Source organism: Lepidothrix coronata, unplaced genomic scaffold, assembly GCF_001604755.1.
Source record: "Lepidothrix coronata isolate B3197 unplaced genomic scaffold, Lepidothrix_coronata-1.0 Scaffold85, whole genome shotgun sequence".
Classification (NCBI taxonomy): domain Eukaryota; kingdom Metazoa; phylum Chordata; class Aves; order Passeriformes; family Pipridae; genus Lepidothrix; species Lepidothrix coronata.
This window is the reverse complement of record NW_016690265.1, coordinates 3,001,703-3,029,425: the sequence shown is the minus strand read 5'-3', so window position 1 is coordinate 3,029,425 and position 27,723 is coordinate 3,001,703. Positions and strand designations below refer to the sequence as shown.

Genomic DNA, 27,723 nt, shown 5'->3' with positions numbered 1-27,723 from the left:
ATTACTGGCCTACAGGGCATAGCAACATACTGGACTAATAGAAAAGCCTGTGACAGTGGCTATGAAAAGTTTTTAAAATCTATAGTATATGTTGATTATTGATCACCTGTTTAGTTTATAGAAAATGTAAGGCAAATTTGGGAAAATAATGAAAAGATCTAGGAATGTTTTTGGGAAACTGATTTGCCAGATCAAAAACTGTGTGAAACTGTTTCTTGGCAAAAATACTCGGTTTTCCATATAGGTGGATCCAAAGAGGGTTCTCTGCCTGAGTTTTCCCTTAAGAGAGACCTAGGCATGTCAGATAATATGAAGTCAATTGAATTATAACAGTTGAAGAAAACAAATTCTTTCATATTTGTGGCTCTCATTTTAACAAGATAAAGAAATTAGTCCTATATTTTATCGATTTCATTGCAAATGGTGCTTTGTATCTCAGTATCTGTCCGAAAGGGATTTCCATAATGATGTGAATATAGGGGAGCATGCTTTAACCTTCTGCTTTTGTTCAATTTACTTCTTAAGTGTTATCAATCAAATCAATCACTTGTACAAGTACTTAAATGTACAAGCACTGCTGCATCTGGAAGTTATAGCACTATTTTTCCTTTGTTTGCAGACTTAAGTGAGTAAAGATGCTGCATAGAATTTTTACACCTTCTTATAGGAGGTCTTATCTGTGGTGTGTTTTACACTGATTGAAAGTAAGCAAAATTTGAGCATCTCTGTATGCATTACCTCTTCCCTCAACAGATCAGCTTTCTTCTTGTTTTCTTGAATTACATTCTGATGGGCTAGGACTGCCTCTTCATGACTGAGTTTCCCTTGAAGCCTCCTACACTCTATTTCAGCCAGCTGTTCTTCCAAATCTTTTCCACGCATCTGTTTTTGCCATTCCAAGAATTCAGATGGGTCTCCAAACCCTTGTTCCAAATTTTCAATTCTACAAGAGAGAAAAGAAGAGGATGCCATTCTAAGGATCTGGCTCTGCGGCCCTTCCGTGGTTCATAAAACATTTCCAGTAGTTTTTTGTGATAGGAAGGGGTTGATCTCTGCTGAGAAAAAAGTTGGTCATTGCAAAGTCATTTGGCAGATATATTTTAATTCCAGTCTAAGAGGTGTTCCTACTATGAGGAAAGCCTGAGAAAGCCAGACTGGAAGAAAGTGCATGAGGGCACAGACCTGAAAGTTTTCGGTAAAAGAAAGCCCCAAGAGAGGGCAAACTTTAGCTACATATGGATTCTCATAAGGAACAGAGAGAATCAGGCTGAAGGTATGAACATTTTCTCAGAGGATTGCTTTCCTTACAGGTAGAAATAACAAATAACTTTTCTCTTTGGCAATCTTCTTGGCAACTTTAACACAGAGAACTAAAAACTTCTGCTTAATTCTGTTTCTGTTTTGCATTCTGTCAATTAATATTGCTGTAACAAGGCAAAGAAGTATTCAGCTATTAAGCAAAGTCACATTCTTATTTTTGTGCTCAGCTGAGAGAGAAAAGCATAGCAAAGCCCTGGGGCAGGCCCATCAAAGTCCTGGAGCAGAGGAGGGAATGAGCCAATAACTAGGGCAGAGACACAAACATGCAGTGAATTGCATCTTAACTGCTGCTCCCCAATGCATATATATGTGTGTATATATATACATATCTATATGTATCTGTTGTGTGTTAAATGCAGCTGAAGATTAAACTTATTAATGTAAAATAGTTACAGGGAAAATCTATTCCTTGCTGAGTTGAACAGATTCTGCCATCTAGAGTGAACAGTATCATATGTAATACAGAAGAGCCTCAATGCACATACCTAGCTGATAACAGAACCTGAGTGATGTATAGTATCTTACTGCTAGAATCCTGATGCATCTACTAAAACCTGAAAGGTTGAAAGACCAAGTCCAACCTTACACAGTCATTCCAGGACTTAAAATGCTAACAATATTTAGTACTTAACCTGCTAAGTCAGGTGGTTTAGAAGTAATACTAAATCAAGATGACATGATAGAGGTTTAATCTTTCTTAAAATTTTTAGTGAAAATGTTCTGTAATTCTAGTTACAGAATACAATCTGTAGTGGCCATCCAGGAGTCACCCTTTCCCTTGTAAACATCCTGTGAAAACCTATCCTGCTGAATAATGATTCCTTATGTCAGAGGAATCCTTATGTCAGGATTCCTTAGAGCCCTAAGTGCACCAAAAGGACCTGCAACCTCTTATTCCCACCCCACCACCACTGCCCAGGATTTAGTGCTTGTATTCAAAGACAGCTCTGTTGCAGTGTGACCGTGTGACACGGGACTGGGCTGAGTGAAAAGAACTGTGGGAGGGAGAGCTGTGAAAAGTCCTGGTGTGTGTGGAGAGTTTCATCCCAGGAGACACATTTAAGCCAGTGTTAAAAGCCTTGCCTAAGCTATGCTGCAGGTATGCCTGCACCCAGCCTAGGACCTTGTTGACTCTGCCTTGTTGACTTGGCTTCCTGGCTGGACCTCGGTCCTGACTCATCACTTTGGACTCATCCTGCAATCCCTGGGCCCTCGGCTGACCCTGCTGGCTGTCACTGGACCTGCTCCACTGCCTTGCCAGGGTAACATGGAACTGAGCTGCTGTCAGTGAGGACATTGTCCCTACAATGTCTTGCTGTCACCCTCAGCTCCTGGCTGATCTTGCCTCAAGGAGCAGCACATTCTTTGCTCACCATATCTTACTGTGATAGCAATGGACCGGTATTTTTACATACATTTGAACAAGTTCAAGTATCAAACTTGGCATGTAGTTGACCACAATCATTGAAGAAAATGGAGATATATGAAATTATTTGGCTTATTACAGATGCACCTTTATGAAGGACACAGAAATAGATGTGTATTTGGGTCATTATTTATTCTAGAGAATCAGAATAAACATAAAAGTGATCCCTGTTGGACTTTGCAAGTGGACTCTAACCAGAGTGCTGAATCAGAACACAGTCACACTGTACAGCATCTACAGAAAAACAATTACTTTAATGTAGACTTTTTTTAAACCCAATTCTCTCTTTATTTGTGAACCATCTTTACAAAGTAGCTTCCTAATGCTTACAACAGATCCATTAGTTTAGTTTACCTGTAATTTACTTAATTATTTTGAATGTGGTTAATTATCCCACATCCAGAGATGTGAAAAGTCATTCTAGAAGGAGAGTGGTCATACCTCTTGAGCTCGTCTTCCATTTTCCTCTGATAGAGGGCACCCTCCCTCAAAATAGCTGCAGTGTTTAGTTTAATGGGTATATTGTCAATCTGTCAGGAAAGGGAATGCATATACTGTTGTTAGTAATGTAAACCATAAAACAGAGTATAAAAACATTTCAGTGGGTTAAATAAATTGACCCAAGACAGCATAAATTTTGCTTAAAGCATTCATCTAGCATTAATCTGACATTCACAATGAAATTGCATGCTGTTCATAAACCACTCAAGCTGCTTAAGAAATCAGCAAAGTCCCCCAAGTGGATTATAAATTTGTAATCACTCCTGGACCATGTCAAATCCCATAGAATGTCTTCACTTCCCTTCATATCTTCCAGTGCTCACATACACAGTGCGAAGGGATTCCATCTGTTTTGGACAAAGACAATAAACCGCTTCTCTGAAAGACAGTCAGTTAACCAAAACCATTCAAGTAAAACATAAGCAGCATCTTTCATAGGAAGGTCTCAGAGGCAATTCATAAATAATCACTATTATAACTTGTATTTCCAAGACAACTGGCATCACCCATTGCCATATCCATTTTCTAGATAGAAGAAGTAAAGTACAGGTCTCAGTGACTTTCAGGCCTCATGGTGTAACTTGGACTAGACCCTGTGGCTGCTTTGTAGTTCTTCAAAGTATTGCCTTATTGACTACCAGACAACCTCTAAATACTGAGGGAGGAAGGGAACAACTTCTCTGCCAGCTACAATTGTTCCCTGCACAAGTAGGCTATTCAGAAAAAATGGATCACCTTCACATACACATGTAAGAGACCTGACCTGAACCAGGGCAAAGCACTGCTGCTGGGGTAAAAACTGGGATCATTCCTGCAGAAAACAAAGCTTAATCACAACACATTAGACTTAAATCCAGACAAGTTCTGTGTTCAGAATTAAAACATGTACTTAAATTCCAAATTAAGAACTTAATGAGTGGCTGAGAAACAGATGCACAGAATCACTCAAGATACATACTGCAAATATTGTATGCACAAATATGCACTGCAGTTTCCTGAAATACATGAGCTAACTGGAAAAAAGCATGTTTCATAATTTCTATTAATTAGGTAGGTTGAGGATAGAAAACACATTCCCATCAGAAATCCACTAAGTAGAATTAAGATGTTTTTACATAGATGGCATATTTTAATGCACAAAAGTTAAATACCTGTCTGTTTCTTGACAAAATTGTGATAGCTTGAAGAATGTAGGAAAATACTAAAACTAATGTATTTTATTTCTTTTGTTTGACCCACTATACTTACTCTTCTTAATGCCTAATGATGTTCTACCTTTTGGTCTGCTTCTCAACACATCTCAGTTTCTGCATTATATGAACAGTCACTTGCCAGACTGTATTTTAGGTACTCTACTGTGTAAAAAATGTAAACTTAGGCATTTTCTCTGACACATGTAGAAGTTTTCATATTTTTGGCAATTATCTATGTATACAGATTTCATGGTTGGTATTTACCAACTGTAATTTGGATAGAGAACTGAACTAAGAGTGATTATGGAAATACCTTTAGCTTCAGTTTTGCAGTTTATTGACCAGAAATATGACTGTATAACAATGAAACAGAAATATGGCAATACAGTAAAAAATATCTAGGACTCCCAAGATATATGGAGGCAGACATGAGTAAAATAACTGAATAGATTCTTCTATGTCATACAGTATCAGAGAAGTTCTGAATTTTACTCATTCTCTTCCTGTCATGAGATATGTTTCTTTTTTTTAAGATGAGAAAATGGAAATAATTGGGAAAATCGCAGAACACTCTAGGTCTTGTAAAAAAAAAATTGTTTTCACTATTGCCACTTAATGAACACGCCATAGCTCACCAAAACCAATAAATATGTAAAGAGCAAGGCCTGATATGAGCAAGAGGCAGACTGAGACAGAGTGATGATGCATTTGTACCGTCTCATTCTCCCACTGAAAAGGATGAATGGATACTTTAGGAGAGCAAGAGAAATAATTGCTGCTGCACATAATAAATGTGCCTGAAATGAAAAAAATTATATTTAATATAGTGTGGGTGTTCTAAAAAGAGGAAAGGAAAATACTAGTTGGTTAAAACATTATATAATTTCATTAATTTGAGGATAGGTTATAATCTTATTTGTATATCTTGGATAAACTTTCCTCTTGGGATTTGTCTACTCACAGAGTTGCACAGGCAGGAGGCAACAGGAATAGAAAGTATTTTAGAAGTCAATAACTATATGCCTATCTCTGCTTGAAAGTTACAGCAGCATCTTGAATATCACCTAACCAACCTTTAAGGCAAATGTGTTCAGACAAGATAAAACTGATTATGCTTCTAGAGGAGACACTAGCAGGTTTTAGAAGTGGCCCTGATCAATGCCAGAGGATGCCAGATCCATATTTTTTGTTATGCAATTTGGGCAGATGGTTTGACTCTCAGTAGTCCACACTAAGGTTTTATATTATCAGAAAAGGGAGTGGAATATACAGAGTTTTGAACTGAGCCCACATAATTACAGGTCATGTGTGTTTGGGTTAACTATGTAAATGTTTCCTGGTTTTGGGGGGGGGGTGGTGTTGCCTCTGTTTTGTGCAGAAGGAACTGAGATCTTACTACTTTCCTGTACTTTAAATGCTGCTGGACTATAAGCAAACAGACTGAGTAGCTGATACTGTTATTAAAGATAACTCTGGTATGTGATAAATGCCAGATAGGCTTTAGAAATACTTGCCAGATGCCCAGTTCCCCAAATAGAGTCTTTTCAGGGTATATATGAGCTGTCCCTAAGTACACAGGCAGACCTGCTCACTAGATATTTGAGACCATGATACAAGCACAGTTTCCTCCTTAAATTATTCTGCATATGAGCTTGAAACAAATGAAAGGTGACAGATTGAACAAATACAAGACTGAAGATCATCATAGTACAGTTATTGCAGAAACAGCAATGTGAGTTTTCATGTGTTACACCATTAAGGCTGAACAGCCCATTTTCCACGTTTACAATTCCCTGACCCTTGGAAATCCTAGAAGAGAAGCAATCAGTATAGCGGATTTCATAACCTCAGTATGCATCTGAAGGAAACAAGACAAACATCCAGCCTGATTGTATATTGTGTATCAGACAGTCATTAGCTGGAATGATTGCTCAGCATTCTTTAGGATCTCATTTGAAACAGTGATTTACTGGATGCAAGATTCTTCTGTCCTTATGCTAAGTTCTCAGCCCAAGGGTTTACAATTCTTTTTTTCTGGGGATGATTCTCAATTCTTACCATATTATGTAAAATCTTCTCCCTTTGTAACTGAAAACACTGTAAAGGCAATATGGCTACACGGTGCAACTGCACACAATTTACCTGCCAGAGCCCTCAGGGAACCAACAGGTTTTAATCACCCTGACCAGCCTCCCCTGGAACCTCCACTCACACCCTCTGCTCACTGGTCTGGGAGCCCCACTAAAGCTCAGATATGGCCTTCAGTCCTTTCCCATTGTGCTGGGATTTTTTCTGCTCCTGGCTGACTCTCCAGTTCTGTCTCCTGCTGTCATGGACACAGGTTGCTGTTGTAGCCTCATCTCCTGAATGGACTTCTAGGGCAGACTCCAGACCTGACCTGTTGCCTTGCTTTGCCAAAGGGTGACCTGCTGTCAGTGAACCTGTCACATCCTTCTCACGTTCAGATACTGTGTCCTGGTTGGTGAGGGCACTGCCTGTGCTTTCATTACCTTTGGCTCCTTATTTCTCTTCCCTCATGGAGTAGCCACACTCCTGTTGCTCCCTGACCATTTCTTTGTGGATTGTTCACGGTGCATAGGAAAAAATCTCTGAGCCACAGACCAACCCATCCCATGCTCCTGGCCACAGACCTTAGTGTAAAACCATGGATTCCACAAGAGTTTGTGTCACCACAGGATTTGCATGTGTGTTTTTCACTCCAAAATTTTCAAGCACATCTGACATCAGTTCCTTAAAGGTTTCTCACCTTACTTTGGATCTTCTGAGCCCGGAATGATGGTTTACTCTTCATACTGTCATGTGTGCTCTGCAGTTCAAACCAAAATATATGGTTTCATTTCAGAAACAGATTTTCAATTATTCAGCAAAAAATATTAGATATTTATCAAAAATAACACTTGAATATTCATCTAGAGTAACAAATACATAGGGGACATATTTTGGAATTGTTATATCCACAAACTTGCTATGTACACCCCAGTTAGTGGGAAAATTTCAAATCAAATGACCACAGAAATGTAGGTCTAAATATTAACTAAAATTTATTGACTAAGATAATGGTAAAAAGTAAGTGATGCTGTTTGACTATGAAATATTACTTATATATATATTAATAAATTCAGCTTTTAAATGAAATAGATACTGGGAGGACAAAATAAAGTGTCAAAGCACACTTCAATAAATTATTAATTAGTGGTAGAATTCTACTGATGGTTACTAATTTAATTTTATCATGTTCACTATGGATACTGATGTGAAACTGTCTGGTATCATGGGGATGAACACAGTGAATAGAATATGAAGCAGTGATGCTGAAATGCATATATTACATACATAGCTTAGTGACATAACTGCAAACTGGGAATCAACCAAAGCAAGAATTCTGTACGAATGGGACTGTTATTCCCTCAGCTTGGCGACTCTGTGGCATAAAAGTTAATGGAAAAATAATAAGTGGATTTAGAGAAATATTGCCAGTTTGGAGACTTGTTGGAGGAGTTTCACAGAAAGGCTGATTGTCTCATAATTAGGAGAATAATAAAGCAGCACCAGAAGAAAAGGGGGTTGTGCATTATGCATCCAAAGAGGCAAAGGTTGGTATATGGATGTGAAATGACAGTACAGCTATAAATCATACCACATAACTCCTAAGCCCGAGTAAATATAATTTTTCAAATACACTGAGATCTTTAAATACTCCAGTCGTTTTTCATCTTCATACTGGGGGATTTTTAGGTAAGGAAGTATTTTGTAGCATACCTCTCTCTTTTCAGGCTTCATGGTTGCACACCTGAACCGGTCAGTATTTGCTTTCAGGAGCAGATCCTGCAATTACAACAATTAACTTGAAGAGTGTCGTACATTTAAATTCTCTAAGAATAATTCTGTTTAAAAAGCCTTGCAGCCCTGACCACTATTTTCACAGAATATTCTGGGTTTGAAGGGACCCACAAGGATCATCGAGTCCAACTCATGAGTGGTCTCTACCGTTATCAAAGCCACAACCTTGGCATTAGCACTGTGCTCTAACCAACTAAGCTAATCTCAGGGTCTATTCCTTGAATCATAGAATGGTTTGGGTCATCTAGTTCCAGCCCCCCTGCCATGGACAGGGACACCTTTCCCTAGACCAAGTTGCTCAGAGCCACATCCAGCCTGGCCTTGAACACTTCCAGGGATGGGGCATCTACAATTTCTCTGAGCAACACATGCCAGTGCCTTACCCCATTCACAGTAAAGAATTTCTTCCTAACAACTAATGAAAACCTACTCTCTTTCAGTTTGAAGCCATTCTCCCTTGCCCTGTCACTACATGGCCTTGTCAAAGGTTTCTCTTCATCTTTCTTGTGGGCTCCCTTCAGGTACTGGAAGGCCACAGTTAGGTCATCCCGAAGTCTTCTCTTCTCCAGGGTGAACAATCCCAATTGCCTCAGCCTTTCCTCATAGGAGAGGTGCTCCATCCCTCTCATCATCTTGGTCCTGCTCTGGACTTGCTCCACCAGGTTGATGTCCTTCCTGTGCTGAGTTGGATGCAGCACTGCAGGAGGGGTCTCACCAGAGCAGAGTAGACGGGCAGAATCCCCTCCTTCTGTCTGCTGGCCACAGTTCTGCTGCTTTGGATACAGTCCAGGACACAGTTGGCTTTCTGAGCTGCAGGTGCACATGGCTAGCTCATGTCCAGCCTCTCATCCATCAGCACCCCCAAGTTCCTCTCAGCAGGGCTGCTCTTGATCTGTTCGTCCCCCAGCCTCTGTTGATACGGGGGATTTGCCCTGACCCAGGTGCAGCACCTTGCACTTGGTCTCGTTAAACCTCACAGGATTCCCATGGGCCCAATTCTTGAGCTTGTCAGGTCCATCTGGATGGCATTCCATCCTTCAGGAGTGTCAACTGCACCACTCAGCTTGGTGTCATCAGCAAATATGCTGAGGGTGCACTTGATCCCTTCATCTCTGTCCTTAATGAAGACATTAAATAACACTGGCCCCAAGACAGACCCTGAAAGCTTGACTTAGTATTTATATGAATTTTCATTCTTGATTAAAGACTTGAAGTAAGCAACTCTTGATTTTCTACACAGTTCTGCGTGGTTGTATCCTCTGCACAGGGCATCAGACCTTTGACAGGTCCATCTGTATGAACATCCAGATTTCAACTTAAAAGCATCATACTTATCCATGGCACATGAGTACCATTGGTAGTAACTGTTTCCACATAGCTGACAAACCATGGCTTTGTTTTTGAGTTACATTAGAAGATTATGATCAGGGGATCACAGCACCAGGGGTTGCTCCAATGGGCACACCTCTGGCAGTAATTCCCTCAGTCATTTTAAAGAGGGAAGCGCAGGCAACCATGTTTCCAGTTTTTGTATATTTCTTTTGGTTGTAAACCAAATTCCTAATCAGAGCTGTGAAATACAGACTAGATTTTTCTAATGGCTTTCTGGGCAGCAGCTGATAACATCAGTGCTTCCATAACTGTCTGGAGTGTGGCTTCCAATGTTCTCACTCCTCACAGATGCTCAGACACGGTTCTTATAATGACAGCTACAGCTTCTGCAGAAATGCTACGAAACAAATGGCTTTTTTCATGCATATTTCTGTTAGGACCCATCATTTCAGCTTGCTTAGCAAACAGTCAAGGGAACTGACCTTTGTGAATACTTTGGATGCCTTTTATAACATTTCCAGAGGCGGCAAAAGCTGCTGTTATTGCAGCTATAATTTCTGCGGTGGTTTTCCTTTGTTTCTTGTATTCATGCATTTTCTCTACTGAAGAATGTGGCTGGTTGTAAAGTGATTTTGTAGTTGCTGTAGATTTTTGACAGTTTAGGCACTGTGATATTTAGCTTTTCCTTCCTGGTTTTTCTAAGAAGTTCGTAATGTACAAATAAGCGCACAGACAAATAGAGATGTGCTTCCTCAACAATATGGAAATAACAAAAGAATAAAAAAATTAATGTTTTATTGTTTTATAATGAAATATCAAGCATAGGTAGTGTGATGGGCCAGCAAAAGGAATGCAAAGTTTATCCCCCTAGAATCTATCCCACATGAAAGCACTTACTATGTTCTTGGAAGAGAATCCAATGCCCCTTTCACAAGGACATGAGGAGAGCCCAGAACAGTGATGAATGGACTTGTACTGGCCAGTGAAAACTAGAGTCAGGCATTTTCAGAATGGAGGTGTGAGAGTGCAGTTAAAAAGGAGTCACATGGCAATACCTTTTATCAAGCTTATACCATTATTTAATTGCATATGGTGACTGCAGTGTGGGGAGGGAGAAAGAAAGTGGAAATGGACATTAAATTAATTCCTTTCCAAGGAGAAGATGATAACAATCTGCTTTAACTATGACAGGAACTAAATCATTGAACAAGATTCGTGTCAAAGTTTGGATAAAATAACTAGATCTGTTTGTTTTTCCAGGCCTCCCTTCTCCTGCTCTCTTAACACACAGACCGTGTACAAGCCAGGATGACTTCCTGCTCTCTCAGCTGCTGAAGGAAAGAGTATGAAGTCTGCACAAAAAGAGAAGTCAGAGTTTGCTGATATTTTAAAACAGTGGATGATGACATGGTTATTATCAGTTACTACAGAAAACAAAAATATTGAACATATTTTGTAATTTGAAGCCTTAACTAATAACCAAATACCTTAAATATGCACATTTCTTGTGGGAGTAAAAGAACCATCAAACTACTTCAAGCTTGAGAAGACAAGGAAGTAATCATGTTTCTGCTGCCTTATATGCCCACTTGCAAAATTTCTCATGTGGTACTTGTACAGTGACTAAAAGGTGGATCTTGCCTCAGACAATTAATAATAAAATAAAGAAGATGGGGAAACGGTGCTAGAACAGAATAGAGGATACAAACTTCATGACTCTATAGAGAAAGAGCCACAAGGTGCAAAATTTAGGTGCAAAAGCAGATACGTTTCAGATAAAGTTCTAAGACCTGTGAAGATGGAACAATACAGAAGAACAAGTTTAGAAGAAAGGAAGGAGTAGAACAAGAATATAATATACTTACGCTTGCTTTTCGGAAATTTTTATCTTTGATTTCCTCTAGTTGCTTTATTTCCTTTGGAGGTTTGTAGGTGCTTGGAGGAACCTACATTAAAAGAAAAAAATCTCTAGAACATAGGATATAAAACATTCCAAGTGAAACGTTCACTTTTACCATAGAACAGCAGCAATTATTTTTTAAATATTGATTCTTTTCTATTAGTGCCAGTGTAGAAGACAGGGATGGATTCCAATTAGCTGGAACTACCCAGGCTTTTCAGTCCTGTCTAATGTAATATAATCTCTGGTCAAATGAAAAAAAAATGTGAAACTAGTACAAGAAAGGCTAAAAGTCCTATAGGCCCTATCAAAGGGGAAAAAAATGTTGCCAGAATGGGAACAGTTCTGTTTGACATCTCATAAACTTCAGTTTCACAGCACTGACAGCCACATAGGGCAGCTGAATAAAGTTAAGCTGTGGAGCTCTCTGGCACCCTGTGTGGTAGTAGCAACAAGGTACAGGGACTCCAACGAAGTTTAGGGAAGAGAAATCCTCTGAAGTTTAATAAATATCCAGAAACTTCATTGTAACTGAGGAAGTCCTTGAGCTGAAATGGTGGGAGACTGAGAAGGCAGGTGGAGAAAGGAGCAGCTGTGCTTGTCCCATCCCCCTGGTCTTCCCAGACATCTGTGTTTAGCCACTGCTGGAAAACACACTGGGCAAAATGGGCCTTTGCTCTGATTTACCATGGCTGTCCCAATGTCCTTGTAAGGGAAAACCACTGGAGGTATGGATTAAATGTTTGGAGGTTGAGGACTGAAAGGGCCCTCCTAGCATTAATCAAAGATTTGGGAAAGCATTCACAGATCAGAAAGTGCTACAGCTAAAATGACCAGGAAGTGACTGTATGGCTGTCATAGGGATCAACAGGAGACTAGGGACTTTGGGGAGATTTCAAGATTTGCTTGAGCAACAAATTTTGACCAGAGCAAACTCTGAAAAAAGACTGGATGTCTCCTTCCTATGTGGGTGAGATAGTCTGACAGTTTAGTGGGCATCTGCTTAAATGTTTATCTTGCTAAAAATGTTCTAGATCAATTAGAAGTTACAAAATTAATTAAAGAATTAATGGGAGAAATGTATAAGTCTGTATTGTACTGGAGATCAGTTTAGGGAACATGTGAATCCCATCTAGCTTTATTGGACTATATAAAGAGCTGTGCTTTCAAAAAGTCTTGAATCTGACGGATTGTGATTCTGTGACTTTCCACTGCCTTTACTATGTGACATCTTTATCTGCAGCTACAATAAATGCACAAACAGAAGAAGCTAGCAATTAAATGCAGTGGTGAGACTGCTCAAGTATTTTTGTGAGCTTTTTAAGTAAAGCAGAAATGAAAGTATTTCCCAGCAGTATCTAAGAATTTTTATTATGCTTTCATAGGTGGAGAAATTAAAGCCCAGAGGATGTGCAAAGGGTTGCACATGCAGTGAGTATCAGCTTATTTCACTCTCCTTCCTAGTCATGTGCTTTACCTGCAAAACTGCACTCGTCTGCCAATGTAAGCTGGAAATCTCTCCTCAGAAACAGCTATGCTTATTCCAAGTAATTTAAGGAGGAGACTTTTCAATCAGCTCTGTTTCAAAAACGTTCTTAGCCTTGTAATTCAGCCCTCAGACACCATGGTATGAGTACCAGGCAGACAGACAGGTAGGCAATACAGCAATTACCCAGCTGCTGGAAGAGGATAAGAGGTCACTGTAAGTAAATTGTAAATTCCAGCAACAGAGAGATCAAAAAGGTCAAACTGTACCTACTTAATCCAAATGTGAAAAAAGAGGGCTGGGAGTAAGACACCAGCCTTGCTTTCCCTCTCCAGCCAGTGGTCAAGCTCACACAGGCTGTGTGGATATCCCTTAACCAGAGGTTTATTTTGGGATAGGTACCACAAGAAGTTTAAGGAAGAACAAAATTATTAATTGCTCTAAACTTTCATCACTCTTTTTTAAAAGTTATTGTTGTAAGGTGGACAAGGACAAGCTAATGCAATGCTATTGTATTAAGGGTTTCTATTTTTATACATAAGAAGATCATAAATCTATTGTTTGGTCTGTATATTTGCAAACAAAATCCTCTGTATTGCTTAAATTATTTCACCCATTTAATTATTTTAAACAATCAGCAATTTCTTTCATGAAGCACAGCTGAAATAATAAGGAAAATATCTAAAAAATACATTAAATTTGGCTGAAAGGCATTACAATAACATCCCAGTGCAGCCGTTTTGTTTTTTAAAATATATTATTGGTTTTTAGAAAATCTAAAAATAAAATCATTGCATAATCTTATTGTTCTGGTACAGTGCTGATACTAAAAGAATGGATTTTATTTGTCACTCTAGGCCAAGATATCCAAGGAAGTTAAATGTGTCCAAATAGTTTTGCATGTTATCAGGTTTAAGCACCTGTCTCTATTTGTCTCCTTTGAAAACTTCAAGGCAAAGCACTCCTTTGTAGAATTGTATTTATGAATGTGTGAGTGCATATGTGCACACTTGTGTCTGCATCCATGTGCAAAGGCCAGTGGAAACAAGAATTTATAATATTTAGACCAAATATTTAGAGTGAGTAGTTTCATTGTTAAATTTTAAAAATAAACTCTCACTTTACTGAGTCTTGCCATCTGAGCTTGTCTTTTCAGTCTCTCTTCCTTTCAGGATGTGAAATGGTGATACTGATAACAATATGGCAAATTAAAGTGAAGCTTAATTTGCTAAGATAGGCACAGAAATGAGTACAACATGTGTCACTACTACACTATTGGTTTTAGATCCACACAAGCTTTAAATTTGCAGACCTGGCCAGAATGTAAACCAAATTTAGTATAATCCTAACACCCCAAATGAACTTCACTAAATGCATCTGTGTTAAAGCAAATTTATTCTAAGAGGGGTTGCACAGCATAAAGGTTCTAAAATGACAGCAACATGACTCATTCCTATACTGATTAAGTAGTTATTAAATGCAGTTTTTCAGAGCCTGGTATTAAGCTATTTCAATGTAAAATCCCATTAACTGTATAACACTGTACCATTAAATTGCTCTGCCATCCTAAGATGTAAATGGTTTCTAAGAGCATTCAACACATGTATTATTTAAAACTTGAAGTGCTAATACAAGGTGGCAGATAATGCCCAAATCTATGATTTCCAAGCTCACTTCCCACTGCATTTGAATACAGATGGTTTTGGAGTCCTTATTAAGTTACTCACAGCAGCTTGATCCCAGATCCTGTTTGCTTTACCCCAGAGAGATAACTTAAAACCAGTTGTGGGTCTCTGATTTGTACCAGTGTAACTGAACCACAATCTGAGACAATCAGTAAAATAACAACTTAGTATTTCAAAGATACATCTAGTCTCATGTGAGGATGAGCAATGAATTTAAACTGAAAAAACTTTAATTTCAGAGATTCAGCACTAATACAGTTAGAAAGGAATAAAATTCCACCCTCAAGGAGGAGCTGCAAACCTAGAGTCCATCTCATTTCCAGTTAAATTGCTTTTCTGTTTATTTTAATGAGAGTTCATCTACAAAAAAATCTAAATTAGTAAAACATTTTCATTTCAATGTTCTTTCTTACCTGCTTCGGTGCATTATCCAAAGCAAGCATCTTACAAAGCCAAGGACTATCAGAAACACTTGTATCAATGCTGCCATCAATTTATACCCATTTTGTAATTCTACCTCTGAAAGTCACAAAATGACTACAAGAACCAACCTTTTCCCTTTCCTCTGTTTGGCTTACCACTCGCTTACACAACATTCACTGAAATGAAAAGAATTAGTTTATCAGTGGATTTTTTAGAAATCTGACCTTCAATAACATAGATTATTGCCAAAGTCCTTTTTGATCTGTCAAAGGTTGTAGATTTTCTATTCTTACTTAAAAGAGGTTATTAACTCCCCTACCAAGATTTTGTGCACAAGCATACAAAAAATTTAGAGTTTTTCAAATCATAAATCAACTTACAGGCTGTCTTTTTTCCAGTACTGGCAGATGTGTTGGCAGAGGTAGAGGAATGGCACGTGGTTTGGGCACAGTCAAATTAAATTCCTTTGGCTGAGTGACTTTAGAAGTCTTGACAGTGGTAGCACAATTATTTAATTTATTTGTGAGTTGTTCAATCAGTTGCTGGACTTTTGGCTGCCATCTTCAAATAAAAACAGAATTTTCAATTTTATTTTAATTTTTTTTAATTTCATACAAACTTACACACTATTTGAGGTTGGCATGGGTGCAAATTCTGTAAGGCTTTCAGCCATTCAATTTTGATAAAACTGGTCTATGATTCTGTATTCAGGATTTAGTTGCACTGTGTTACTTCACCTCTTGATAGATGCTGGTCCTTTCAGATTACTACTGGTGAAATAGCCACAGTTTTTACAGACTAAGCAACTATTCCTTGCTGCCAGTTCGTTTTGCAACAGGACCAGACTATGAATCAGAAAAGCAGCTGTCATAAGCTAATTACACACTTAACACACTTAAATGAAGAGACTATGAACAAACAGTGGTCTGAATAATGTCACTTGTACCAACCAACAGAGCACACACAGATCAATCTCAAAGCACAGGCAGTTCTAGTAAAAAAGATAGACAGATGTAAGGAGTTTGGTGAGTTAGCAAATGAACCCTCAGTGAACCCTGAGGGCAGCCAAGATTATTTTTTCTCTGTGTTTGCATTTGGACTTGTATGAAGGTTCAAAATTCTTCCAAGGAATGACAGGAAGGGACATATTAAAGGTAAGACACAAACAGTGTACTGTCATTACAGGAGGAGCCTTGCAAGTAACTTGTGCAAGTGATGAAGCTCCGCTAAAATAAATAGGACTCTTTATATCAACATAATTGACATTAGAAAGAGGAACACAAAGACATATGTAAAAGAATTTCCACTACTGAACTGACTAAACTCATCAATGCATCCTCAGCCCCCTGAAGGAAGTTTCAAACGCAGGAACCAAATCTGGTCTTTAACATTCTTGTATAACTTACATTTACCACTTCTAGGCAAAACACGATTCATTCCACTGAGTGTAACTGAGTGTGAAGGACAGCTCCAATAAGCTGAGTGCTAATGAAACAAGCAATGGCCTAAGCATCAGCCTGCATGCATGTGTACATATAAAAACGGTGTGAAGATGGATGTGTACCTCTATCTCTACCTCTCTATCTGTATCTTTACAGTATTGTAAGCATATGTTGTAATTAGAGTCATTACACTGGAGTATTTTGAGTCAAATTCTGACTTCAAGTATATCCATCCCTGTGGTTCCTGTAGAACTCAGTAAAATTCAGAGTAGTGCAAGCCAAATCTATGCTGTACATTTGCTGGAGTGCTCATAAACTGCACAGTATGAAAGGATTAATTCTAGTGTGACTCTGAAATGACAGAACCAGATGCAAACTCTTTTTCAGCTGACATTGTTTGCAGCATGTTTTTGTCTAACAGTGCCTGCCATCATCTGGGTTAATCTATACTGTTCTGGATAAAAACAGTGAAAAAGTGACCCAGTAGGCTGCAGAGCTGGTGTTTGTCCATGGAACATGGAAATGTTCCAGTCTGGCAAGGGTACTGTTGCTACTCTATCACCACCTAACCAGTGTGTAGACGCACCTGGCACCTCAGAGCGTTTAAGCTGTTAAATGATGCTGCAACTGTGTAAATAAATAATAATTTTAAAAGACTTGTTTACATGCTTATCTGATTTGCTCAGAAGGGATTTTACGACCATCGGCATAAACAAGTCTGTGCATAAAGCCAAACTCAGAGAAGTCAAACATCATTTTTTCAAATGCCTAATGTCACAGATGTTGAAGTGACTTATGAGGCATGACTCTAACTCGGTAAGATAATTTGAACCTTCTATCTTTTTTTTTTCAGATTATGACGTTTGATATATTCAGGGGCACCAGGGAGTACATGTACAACAGCTGTGAAAGAACTTTTCTATGACAGAACCTTGCCTCTGGGTAAGTAAAAGGGATTACTAAAGTCTCATGAAGACAAGAAGGGTTCTGAGAGACTTCAACAGAAGAAACACTTTAACAGAAAACTCAGCTTTCAGGGTAAGACTTTTCCAGCTTTTAAACTTTGAGCTGGCCAGAGACTACTAAGTTCTACTTACCTTAGCAGTGGATCAATCAAATTCTCTTTTACATACAGTGAGTCGTAGAAGTGACTCCATTCATCTTTTATCCATGTGTTCAAATGCAATTTATTGAAGAAGAATCTAAGAAACTAATAATAAGTGGTTTATTTTAACTATGAATACTGAAGATATGGTGTACTTAAGACCACAAAAAGATAGCTGTTTCTATTACAGACACTGCTGAAGAGGTAGCTTGTATTTTACTTTGTAATTATAATCATAGGTGCTCAGTATTTTTAGGTTCTTCTTAGTTGGTGCACACTCCCATGTCTTTCAGCCCTACTTTGTGAAACACCAATAGATACTAAAATATTTTAGTGGCAAAAAAATCATCTAGAGGCTACAACATACAGATGTGTTGGTTCATCTTTAATTTGCTTCAAACATTGTGAAAAAACAGTTTTTATTCAAGATTAATTACTACTGGAATACTCTGATTTTAGTATAATTTTACAATAGAGTTTCAGAGTTTAATATACCCAGAGTCAAGTTCTGATTACTTATTACTAGATGATCCATGGAGCCCAGAAACCTGTCAGGCCTGGCACTGCACCTGAATTACTTAAATTCTTTTCATCTCCCTGGGAACTGCGCAGGGAGAATTGCTGAAAACTATAGTAAATGTTATACAATATATTTTCTTCTTTTATTGGAATATAATTATTTGTCATATTCTCATTAAACTAGAAGACTGAAATTTGGCACACTTATACATTGTATGGTTCTACATGCTGGAGGAATAGCAACTAACATTTGAACTTTCGTTTGCCACTGCAGTTCACCAGAAGGTCAAAAGCTTTTCTTTAAATCTTGAACTATTCAACTGGCCTTTTGAAACTCTCTTGAAAAATGGCACTCAGATTCAGCCTGTATCACTTACAGCAATATAAATTCCAAATTTGAACGTTAGCTCTTTCATTAAAATTCTTGGAAATGAAAGTACAAGCATCATGCTGAAACAGTCACAGTAAGAGATAAAAGCACACTATATAATTTTGATGTCATGAGACATCCTGGGAAGCAGTGTGCAGTCATTCTGAGAAGCTTCCAGTGGAGACTTGCAGAGCTTAGTTTAGACTCGGTATCAGCCCCATCTTGAGTTGGTTTCTACAGAGCCATAAAGCTCTTTGTATTGAGTTTTTAGTTCTGCAAGACTACCAAGGAGCTTCTTAATCCAAATGTGGCTCCAGGCACAAGGTGCCTCAGAGCTTTGTGAATAATTCAGCTACAAACCATTCAGATTTGACTGAAGGTGTTTGCTGCAGATGTGCAACAGGTGTAGAAAGCCTTCTACTTGAAATCTATAGTCTTGATATGACCATTTCCAAGGAATTAACTTGTAAATTTAGCCTTATTTTCATCTATTGTGCTTTTGGTAGTCAAAAGACTAATCAGTGCTGCAGGACTAGAAGAATATTACCCCCTTGGATTCCCATTCTTGCCTAGAAACTACTGCTTCTCCCCAAAACTGCAGATGCTGGCTTATCAGCACACCACCCAAAAAAAGATCTTTCATCCCTAAAAGCATGACTATAAACTAAGTGTTGAATTGTCAAGAAGTTTGGTTTTTTGGTGCTGCCAGATTCCATGGAGTTTGCAAAGTATATGGTAAGGGATGTATTTCATCCCATCGGTCTTCGTCCAAGTCATTCATTGTCCTTATGGAGGATCTTCCTCTGTAGCACTTGCATATTGGATTAAATTTGTCCCCTAACATAGTAATTTGTACTTATGCAATGTATAAATAAAATGTCAGAAGTCTAGACAGAGTTCATACCCTCTACCAGAACAGAGGCACTTTATAGACACTATTTCTACCAGTCATTGTAACAGAATTTCACATCCAGTTATCCCAGCAGTTATATGTGATTACAGACCCCGTGAACAGGTCCCCTGCTCCAGAACTCTTCCCACCTTACAGAAGGCCCTGACTACACAGAAAGTTTATAATAACCATGGTTTTAAACCCATCTAAACAAGTGTATAACAGGAATGAATTGATCATGAGCTGATACACTTAAAATTAATCAGACCCTGAGATCTGAAGCTGGTTTCAAATTTCTAGATATTCAAAGAGCTCACAGAAGAAGCTGATGTAAAAACACTGCAGGTGGTGATTTGTAAATCCTCCAGTTTTCTTTCACTAGCTTCCACTAAGTTAGACTCCTCCCGCTCTGCTTCCCCCTCAGTATTCCTCTTTGTAACTAGCCCACCCTAAGAAGCTTCATTCAATTTTCTGCTTCAGTGGCATGTGAGACTACGCCTCTGAATTGTTGTTTCAGCTCTCCCTGACTCTCTGCCTCCTAAATATGTGCTGTAACTATCTTTTACAAAGTACAACTCAACTGCCACTTCAAGATGAAGAGATGAAACAATAAAAAAGGCTCACAGTGATTTCTATCTGTTGTATTTTACAGCTGCCTGTTACCTCTTTGAGGCCTCCTACTGCAACACCAGTCCTGTACTGGTTATTAACATTTCTCCCTGTATTAAGACAAATGTGTAATCATGTGACTGACACATCTGTGATGTACTCCTGAGGTACAGAGAATGGTTAGCTGTGTAATCAGGTATCAATACTGTGACGTATATTTTTGTACTGTTTTAGTCACAGTCCCCAAAGCAATGCTACAATAAGTACATGCCACAATATGCATCATACTAGAGAATACTTGGAATGCAGCCCCGGAACGGTCATCGAGGCACTGCAGGGATTGCAAATGGCAATGCAGGATGACTGGACATCCTTTCTGACCAGAGTGTGTCTGAACCAAAAGTCCACAGTCTTAGTTTTGATAATCCCTATCACAGATGGTGAATGTTGGCAGAATAAGAGCCACGAAGCCATAGCACATTTCTTTTTTTTTTTTTTTAACAACAGAAACTTCTGTGTTTTGTGAACTGAATTGCTAGAACAAATCCCTTATATTTCTATTTGGTCTTTGGCCACATGTGACACAGGTGGCAAACCAAGTATCAGTGGCCGTTGCTTTTATAGCAGCAAAATGGGGCATCTCAGATTTCTGTTTGGATTCTCTCAGCATCTGTCTCTTGAGAGAAGCCACTGGACAGTCATTTTGGTAACAGCATTATTCTGCTTGCTCTTCTATCTTGAATGTTCCAAAAGTTTCACTACTCACAGAGCATGGTAACCAAGTTTCATTTCCCTTTTAGAAGTGGTGGAATTACACCACAGGGAATTATGAAATGAACTGTACCCATTTTTACTACTTTAATGTACTCTGGCTGTAGTAGGACAAGTGTGTATAATTAAAGACTGGTTTTAATGCATTTTTCAGGTGGGCTGAATTAATACCTTGCTTTTGAGAATTTGAACATACCCTGCTAATATTCTTAATGCATTTTTACACAGTGGGATTGTACAGATTTCTGAAAAACAAATAAAAGGTGGGAAGTTTCCTCATTTGGTAATATCTTTACATCCATGTAAGCATTTGCAGAGCTGGAATGCTTATATTCACAATATATGCTCTTGACTCTTGATTTAAGGAAGTAACTGCAAGAAACAGCAGGTTCTGTTTCTCTGTATAGATCAGCCACTACCAGAGAACACTGTTACTGACCCAGCCAGGGCTGGTTTTACCTCCCATACACCATAAGGCTGATCTTGTCCTACTATTCCTACCTCATCATAATAGCTATTACAATGCCCAAATCTTACAGTGATATTCCTTTGAAGATCTCAGAAGTTCATTAGAACAGCTGTTAGAAGCAATCAGAACATGAAACAGAACAAAACAGGTTCTTAAATGCTAGAAAGAAAACACTATGTATTTTGCATATTTTACAAGGCTATTAAGAAATTATAAAGATATTTTCAGCTTCATATTGAATTTTTATTTCAATAGCATATTTTCTCTAATACGCAAATCCTTAAATTTTAAAATAAATATAGAACAACAACATGTATGAGTAACAGAACACAAAAATAGGCTTGAGCTAGCAATGCACGGCTACTAAAGTTAGAAAATTGGATTTTATCCTATGGCTCTGTAATTATACAACCATAAAGAATTTTTGCATGTATTTTTAATATTACAAAATAATTGTAATTTTAATATTACAAAATAAGAGCTTGTGATTTTCTGTTCAAGCAGATGAACATGTGTAAGTGAGGCAGCATTACTATTCTGTCTGGATATTGTGCCTAAATGAACATATTTGAACTTGCATCAGACATAGGGAAACACTGCAACTTTGAGTTGAATGGATTCTGTCACACAGTCTTGTAAGAGAAAAGTCTTAAATCTCACACAGTTGATCACATTCACCTGAAGACTACTCCTTTGAGTAAGGTTCATCTCTGTGACTAAAAAAATTCCATTCAGCCTGTGACGCACTGAATTTATTTTTTAATTACAGTAAATCTATCCTAGGTAAGTATATGTGAAAATTTTTTTAGTTATCTTAACTGAATGCAGACACAATAGTCATCAGGCAAAATCTACAGGTCAGCATCCTGAAGGAGAATCCCAGATTTCTGATAACTTTTGTTGCTAAGGCTGCAGATCTGCCTTCTGCTGTTTTTGTCTCTGTTGCTGGGGGGATCAAATGCTGCTTCTAAATCCTCTGCTGCAGGTGCATTAATATCATGAACCATCACTTTGGAGACAAAGAACCTCTTCTAATGCAAGAGAAGAAAAACTAGGTACCATGGTGATGAAGATCTGATAAGATACTTAAGCAAAGTTACATCTAAAGGAAGAAAAAGCAGGTCCATACCATTGGAAAACGCAGCACTTTCCTATTAGAAGAGTTATTCCAGACAAGGAAAGAGAAATTATCTAAACTGGAACATCAGGGCACTGATGCTTAAGCCATATAAAGCTAGGTGAATGGAATCAACAAGGGATAACTGGCAGAAGTGGGAAAATTGTGTTGCTAGCTGAACGAGCTCAAGATGCACCCAATCCAGTGGCTCGTGTCTAAGATGTTTACCAAAGAAGGGGCTGGGAGGGCATTTTAGACAGAGTGATTTGTCTGTCTACCAGATTATGATAATTCTTCCAGCCACTTCTCTGTTCTTTCTGATAGTTAATGAAATATATCATTTTTGTCTCTGAATGGAATTAATAAAAACCATTCCACACTAAGTCCATCTAAAACCAGACAACCTAACCTGCTCTCTCCCTACATACTGCAAAGCAACTGTACTCGTTAAAGAGACACTGGCATCCACATGAACATTCAGAGTAATCACTACAAGGATAAACCTTAGCCTTTTGACTATTAATTACTAAAATTTGCCTGTCTCTTTAATTCCATATTTGTTATTCAAACAGCGTGTTCAGACTATGCTTTGAAACATCTGGATGATCAAAGGTTACAGATGCTGTGTCACCAGTAATTTAATTTTTAGCCCATTTTCCTGGGAAAACAGGGCTTATGAGAAAGCATTGCCACTCAGTTTATCCCTCTGCCCCTCTTTACAACATAGCTTTTAGGATAATTAGCACTTTCAACCATTTTGAAAAGAGAAGCAGAAGATATTTATTTTGCTACAGATTTCATGAAAATTAGCAAACAAATAGTGGAGTGAACCCCAAATTCGTGACTCCAGAGAAGGAAAGGCAGGCAGAACTTTGGTGTCCCTTGGCAGCAATTGTTTTGACAATTGCATGTTGTACTGGGGCAATTGGCACATTATTAGCTCCAAGTAAGCCATTGTTTTTTGGAAAGGAGAAAAAGTGATGGAAGCACAATAGGCTTGACACTGAAAGTGGTAGTGGGTTGTTAAGGGGGAAAAAGAACACTGCAGGAACTGCAGGTTTCAATGCAGATTCATTGTGTATGGAAAAAACTTCTCCTGCCTACAATCAAGGAAGGAATGTGAGCAGAGGCAAGAGTAAGTGTGCAAGTTGGAGGGACAATTGCAAATCACATGAAGTGTAAATTGTGTGATTATTCTACCTTCTCAGGTTATATAAAGTATATTTTAAATTGATCTTTGACTGAATATGAGAATCACCCCATAAGTATAGAAATTTAAGGAGTTTGTGATAACAAAATACTAATTTAATTTCTAAATTTTAACAGCAAATAACACTAATTTCTCAATTTAAGTTATTCTCAAAATTGAGAAAAGTCATCTGATTACTCAAACAAAATGAAGAGATAATTATTTTTTAAAATGTTTTGTACTTTCATTACCTTTTGCATTTTTGCAGTGTCTAAGGACTTCACAATTCTGCTGAAGTGCTGAAGACCAAGCTCTTCTAGTTGAAAAGTAGCCAGATAACAGATAACTATCAAAAGATACATACATTTAAAATGCAGCAGGCAATTCTAATAAACCTATACTCAGCATACTCTGGGGTTTAGACTGTCACTTTAATTTTAACAGTTTTGATAGTGATTTTTTCAACATACTCTATTTTTAATGTTTTCAGAGAGGATGGCTCTTATTATTCTGTTCCAAATCCACAGTTTATTATACATAACAACATCATACATAACAAAAATTTTAAACATAAAATTTTGTATTTATTTTACTGTTTTTCCCAAGTGACCACTTTGTCTAAAATGTTGTAATCATTGTTTTTGTTCTTGGAAATAAAATCAGGTTTTTAAATTGGGAAATTCCAAACCTCATTCTTGCACTCCTCTCTGACAAGTACACAGTTTGATGATCTTTGAGTTCTTTTCTAACCTAAATCATTTATGATTCTGTTCTATGATACAGAAAGAAGCACAGTCAGTACTGTGAAATTTTTGCAGACCTGTAAAGTTCATGGGCTTCTGTATCAGCCTGCATTTGTTCACTCAGGCTTCACTTGCACTGCAGTGTTTTAGCTGCCACCAAACAGCAATGGTAAATCAGTAAATTCTGACCAATGTGCTGCAGCCAGCTGAGTGTATTGTCAGGCTTCAGTCTCATGTGCTTTAGTATAGCAACATATTTAAGCAGTCTTAGCAGAATATACACTTATCTCCTACAAGCTTTATTAAATTCAAATCTGCTCACACATAGCAACAGCCTTTATAAGCAGCTTTGATCATTTAAGTGTCAGTGCAGCTTGGCAAAGGGAATCACAAGCAGCTTAAAAAAATGTAAGCCAATGACCTTAAACTCTCAACTTGTTGATAAAGGAAAATTTTCTGGGGCCTCCCCTCTGCCTATGATTAACGGAGGCTTTTGAGTGGACCAGTCCTGACAATCCAATTATAGCAACACTCAGCTTAAAGATATAATTTATGTGCCCCAGACAATGAAAAACATGGCCCTGGAGAAATGGAGAAAATGAAGCATTACCATTTAGAATAAACTCAATACACTAATAATTTTTTCCTTGACAGTTTAGGTTTCCTTCTGTTTGTTATTTGATTTAGATTTCTGTACTTTTCCAGATTGTGACAGAAGCAACCAGAATTGCCACAGAAAATTTGTAGCTTTTAAAACATAAAATGTAGATATATCTATATGTTTAATGTATTTTTCAACCACTTTGAACTGACTTTCCAATATACCCACAAAGCATCTGAACATATCTGACTTAGAGAAGCAATGCCAGTGTGATTTGTGATTCCAGCTTATTTAGGGACTTAATAAATCAACTTCAGAATGTGTGTATTAAATGCATAACATAAAAATATTTTTTAAATTAAATTTTAATGCACTTCCCAATGTCTGAAATAACTTTGGGAGTAGTAAGTACCCTAATTAACTAGCTCATAGTATCAGATGTAGCTGTATTGGAACTGATTTTAACCAAGTAACTAACATAAGGAAACCAGTTGACTTCACTCATGGAGACAGACAGAAGTCTGTTTATGTCATTGTGACAGTCAGTAATGAAGATACCCATGTATGGACAGAAACATCTGCCTATGGTGAGATGTGCTGTTCCTCAGCAGACAAAGCTTTGTTAGAGTTTGTTGTTAGAGTTTGTTGTTTGCCACCTGAATGGCAGAAGTAATAGGTTGCATAGAAGAGAATAAAGGGAAATCAGTAAAGAACATTTTTTAAAGGGATGGTTAAATGTCTAAGATGCTTCTTCCAGCCAGTGATGCTTTTTCCACCTGCATCTTACCTGACTTTCTTAGGTAAAATTCCAGTTAACACCTGTAGGAATCCAGACTAAATAACAATTTCAAGTTTTAGACTTTACATTGTAAGGACATTGGAAAATGTCCTGTATTTCATACTGCACTAGGCACAATGACAATGCTCCAAATGTAATATAATACTAAGATCTGCGCTAGTAAAAAGATATTTTTTAAAGTTTTGTGGTAAACACATTTGGTGTTGTAAAAACAACTCACCTATGTAGAGATTACGCTCCGGAATCAGGCAGTATCTCCCATCCTCAGCATAAAAGGCATTGACTACAACATCCAATAAGGATTTATATTCTGTGCATCCTGCTAGTGTATCCAATACAAATTTTTCTTCTGTCATCTTAAGAGTCTATAGATACACAAAATTAATAATGATTAATGTATTCTGGAAAGAAAATGTTTGTTGTGTACAAAAAGTACAATAATTTTGAAGTAAGTTGAAAACAGGAATAATGAACAGCAGTGCCCTTGGTAGGGCTGATGCTCTTCTAATGCTGTCAAATATGGGCAGTCCCAGCAAACTAATGGCCCTTGTTAAGGAAAATGTGACCTTCCCCAGTGTTAAATGTTCAGTTTATCTGCTGACATACACATTGAGTTAAAGCCCTTGATGTGTGAATGTCAGCAGTTAATGCAAGAAAGTCTGAAGTCTCTGAGCTATGAGCAATGGTTAACTTAGGCAACTATGAGAAAGTTTCAGCAAAAGTTTGGGTTTCCCATAGGGAACCTCTCCTTTTGTCAGCGAAGTCTGTGCTACTTAGGGAGACTAAACTGAGGGGAGAAGCTGAACAGGGATTATGGACAAGACTCTTAATTGTTCCTGAAACCTAAGTTTGGAGAATATGATCAATTTAAACAACTTGTGAGTGCCAGGATTCTTTTTAATGCAGACTGTTTCTTATCCAGCTATGCTCTAGGTCTCTTATAACATTCATGCAATACCACAAGAGAATAGGAGAATCAGATGCTCACTGAACGCCTCTTACATCCTACCACGTAGTCCCTTAAAAAGTTTGAATGCTCCTGAACTTTACAAAGAGTTTCAGTCATAATAAATAACATATGGAATATCTGTTACTGTATGAGATAAACTTCTAGTATGAACCACCTTTAAACAGTGCAATAAAATCTGAGGTCCAGAACAGTTTATTACATGAATTGAAAAAGGACAGCCATGCAATGACAAAATGACAAACAATAATGATCCTTTGATTTAAGGAGGTTAGACAAGAAGTCAAGAAGAAAGCTAAGTGCCTCTTCTGAAAACACATAGTCCACATTTGATATAAGATCTCTCCCACAGCTCTGAAATGTGGGAACAATTGAACAGCAATAATATATCAGATGAGAGGTTCACCTTGCCTAGGAGGCTCTCTGCTACCCTCTTGATCGCTTTATTTCCCTAATGTGATTCATTTTTAGTTTAAGGGTATTATTAGAGGCTGCTGGATGGAACTATGTGAGTTTTCTGATGTATGACACTATACAGGTCTTTGAGACCGAGCACATACCAGGCAAAACTTTAAAGTTACAGTTCTAATATTTAAATGTAAAAAATAATGGAGAAGTATTCAAAGTGTTATTTTCTCAGGTTGTCCTTCAGAGTAAGCATAAGTTTTTTCACTACTCCTGCTCAAAAGCCAGGTTTTATTCCTTCCAATTTGTACATATCACCAGAAAAAAAACAGAGGAAAGAGACTGAATGCATCTGAAAATTTTCCAAAACCAAAAAAACCACTGATGGGAAGCACTTGCTAAGCACTGAGAATTCTTGTGAGGCACAAGTCCATTCCAAATAAACCTTTTATGGATGAAGCTTTATGGAAGTTCTTTCATAACACTAACAAAGAAAATCCAGAAATCTAAGCCGCCCCTAAATGATCAAATATACATATCCCAAATTTGATATGAAATATCGAAGAACTCACCACAAAAGGCAAAAGCAAACCTAAAT

The 27,723-nt window shown here is 37.8% G+C and overlaps 1 protein-coding gene across 4 annotated transcripts in view; it reads right to left on the bottom strand.

The window, feature by feature from the left end:
* The window catches only part of CFAP99 (cilia and flagella associated protein 99), a 55,133-nt gene that overhangs the window by 15,235 nt on the left and 12,175 nt on the right, over nt 1–27,723 (bottom strand). For 3 of the 4 annotated variants that reach the window (XM_017820736.1, XM_017820734.1, XM_017820735.1), the window contains exons 4-12: nt 25,974–26,118; nt 23,862–23,956; nt 17,667–17,779; nt 15,508–15,688; nt 11,499–11,579; nt 8,221–8,286; nt 7,208–7,267; nt 3,188–3,276; nt 739–943 (exon numbers count right to left, since the gene is read on the bottom strand). In XM_017820736.1, coding sequence (XP_017676225.1) covers nt 739–943; nt 3,188–3,276; nt 7,208–7,267; nt 8,221–8,286; nt 11,499–11,579; nt 15,508–15,688; nt 17,667–17,779; nt 23,862–23,956; nt 25,974–26,118 — 1,035 coding nt within the window. The remainder of the gene's footprint in view (nt 1–738; nt 944–3,187; nt 3,277–7,207; nt 7,268–8,220; nt 8,287–11,498; nt 11,580–15,507; nt 15,689–17,666; nt 17,780–23,861; nt 23,957–25,973; nt 26,119–27,723) is intronic. The other variant, XM_017820737.1, reaches the window with a different exon arrangement.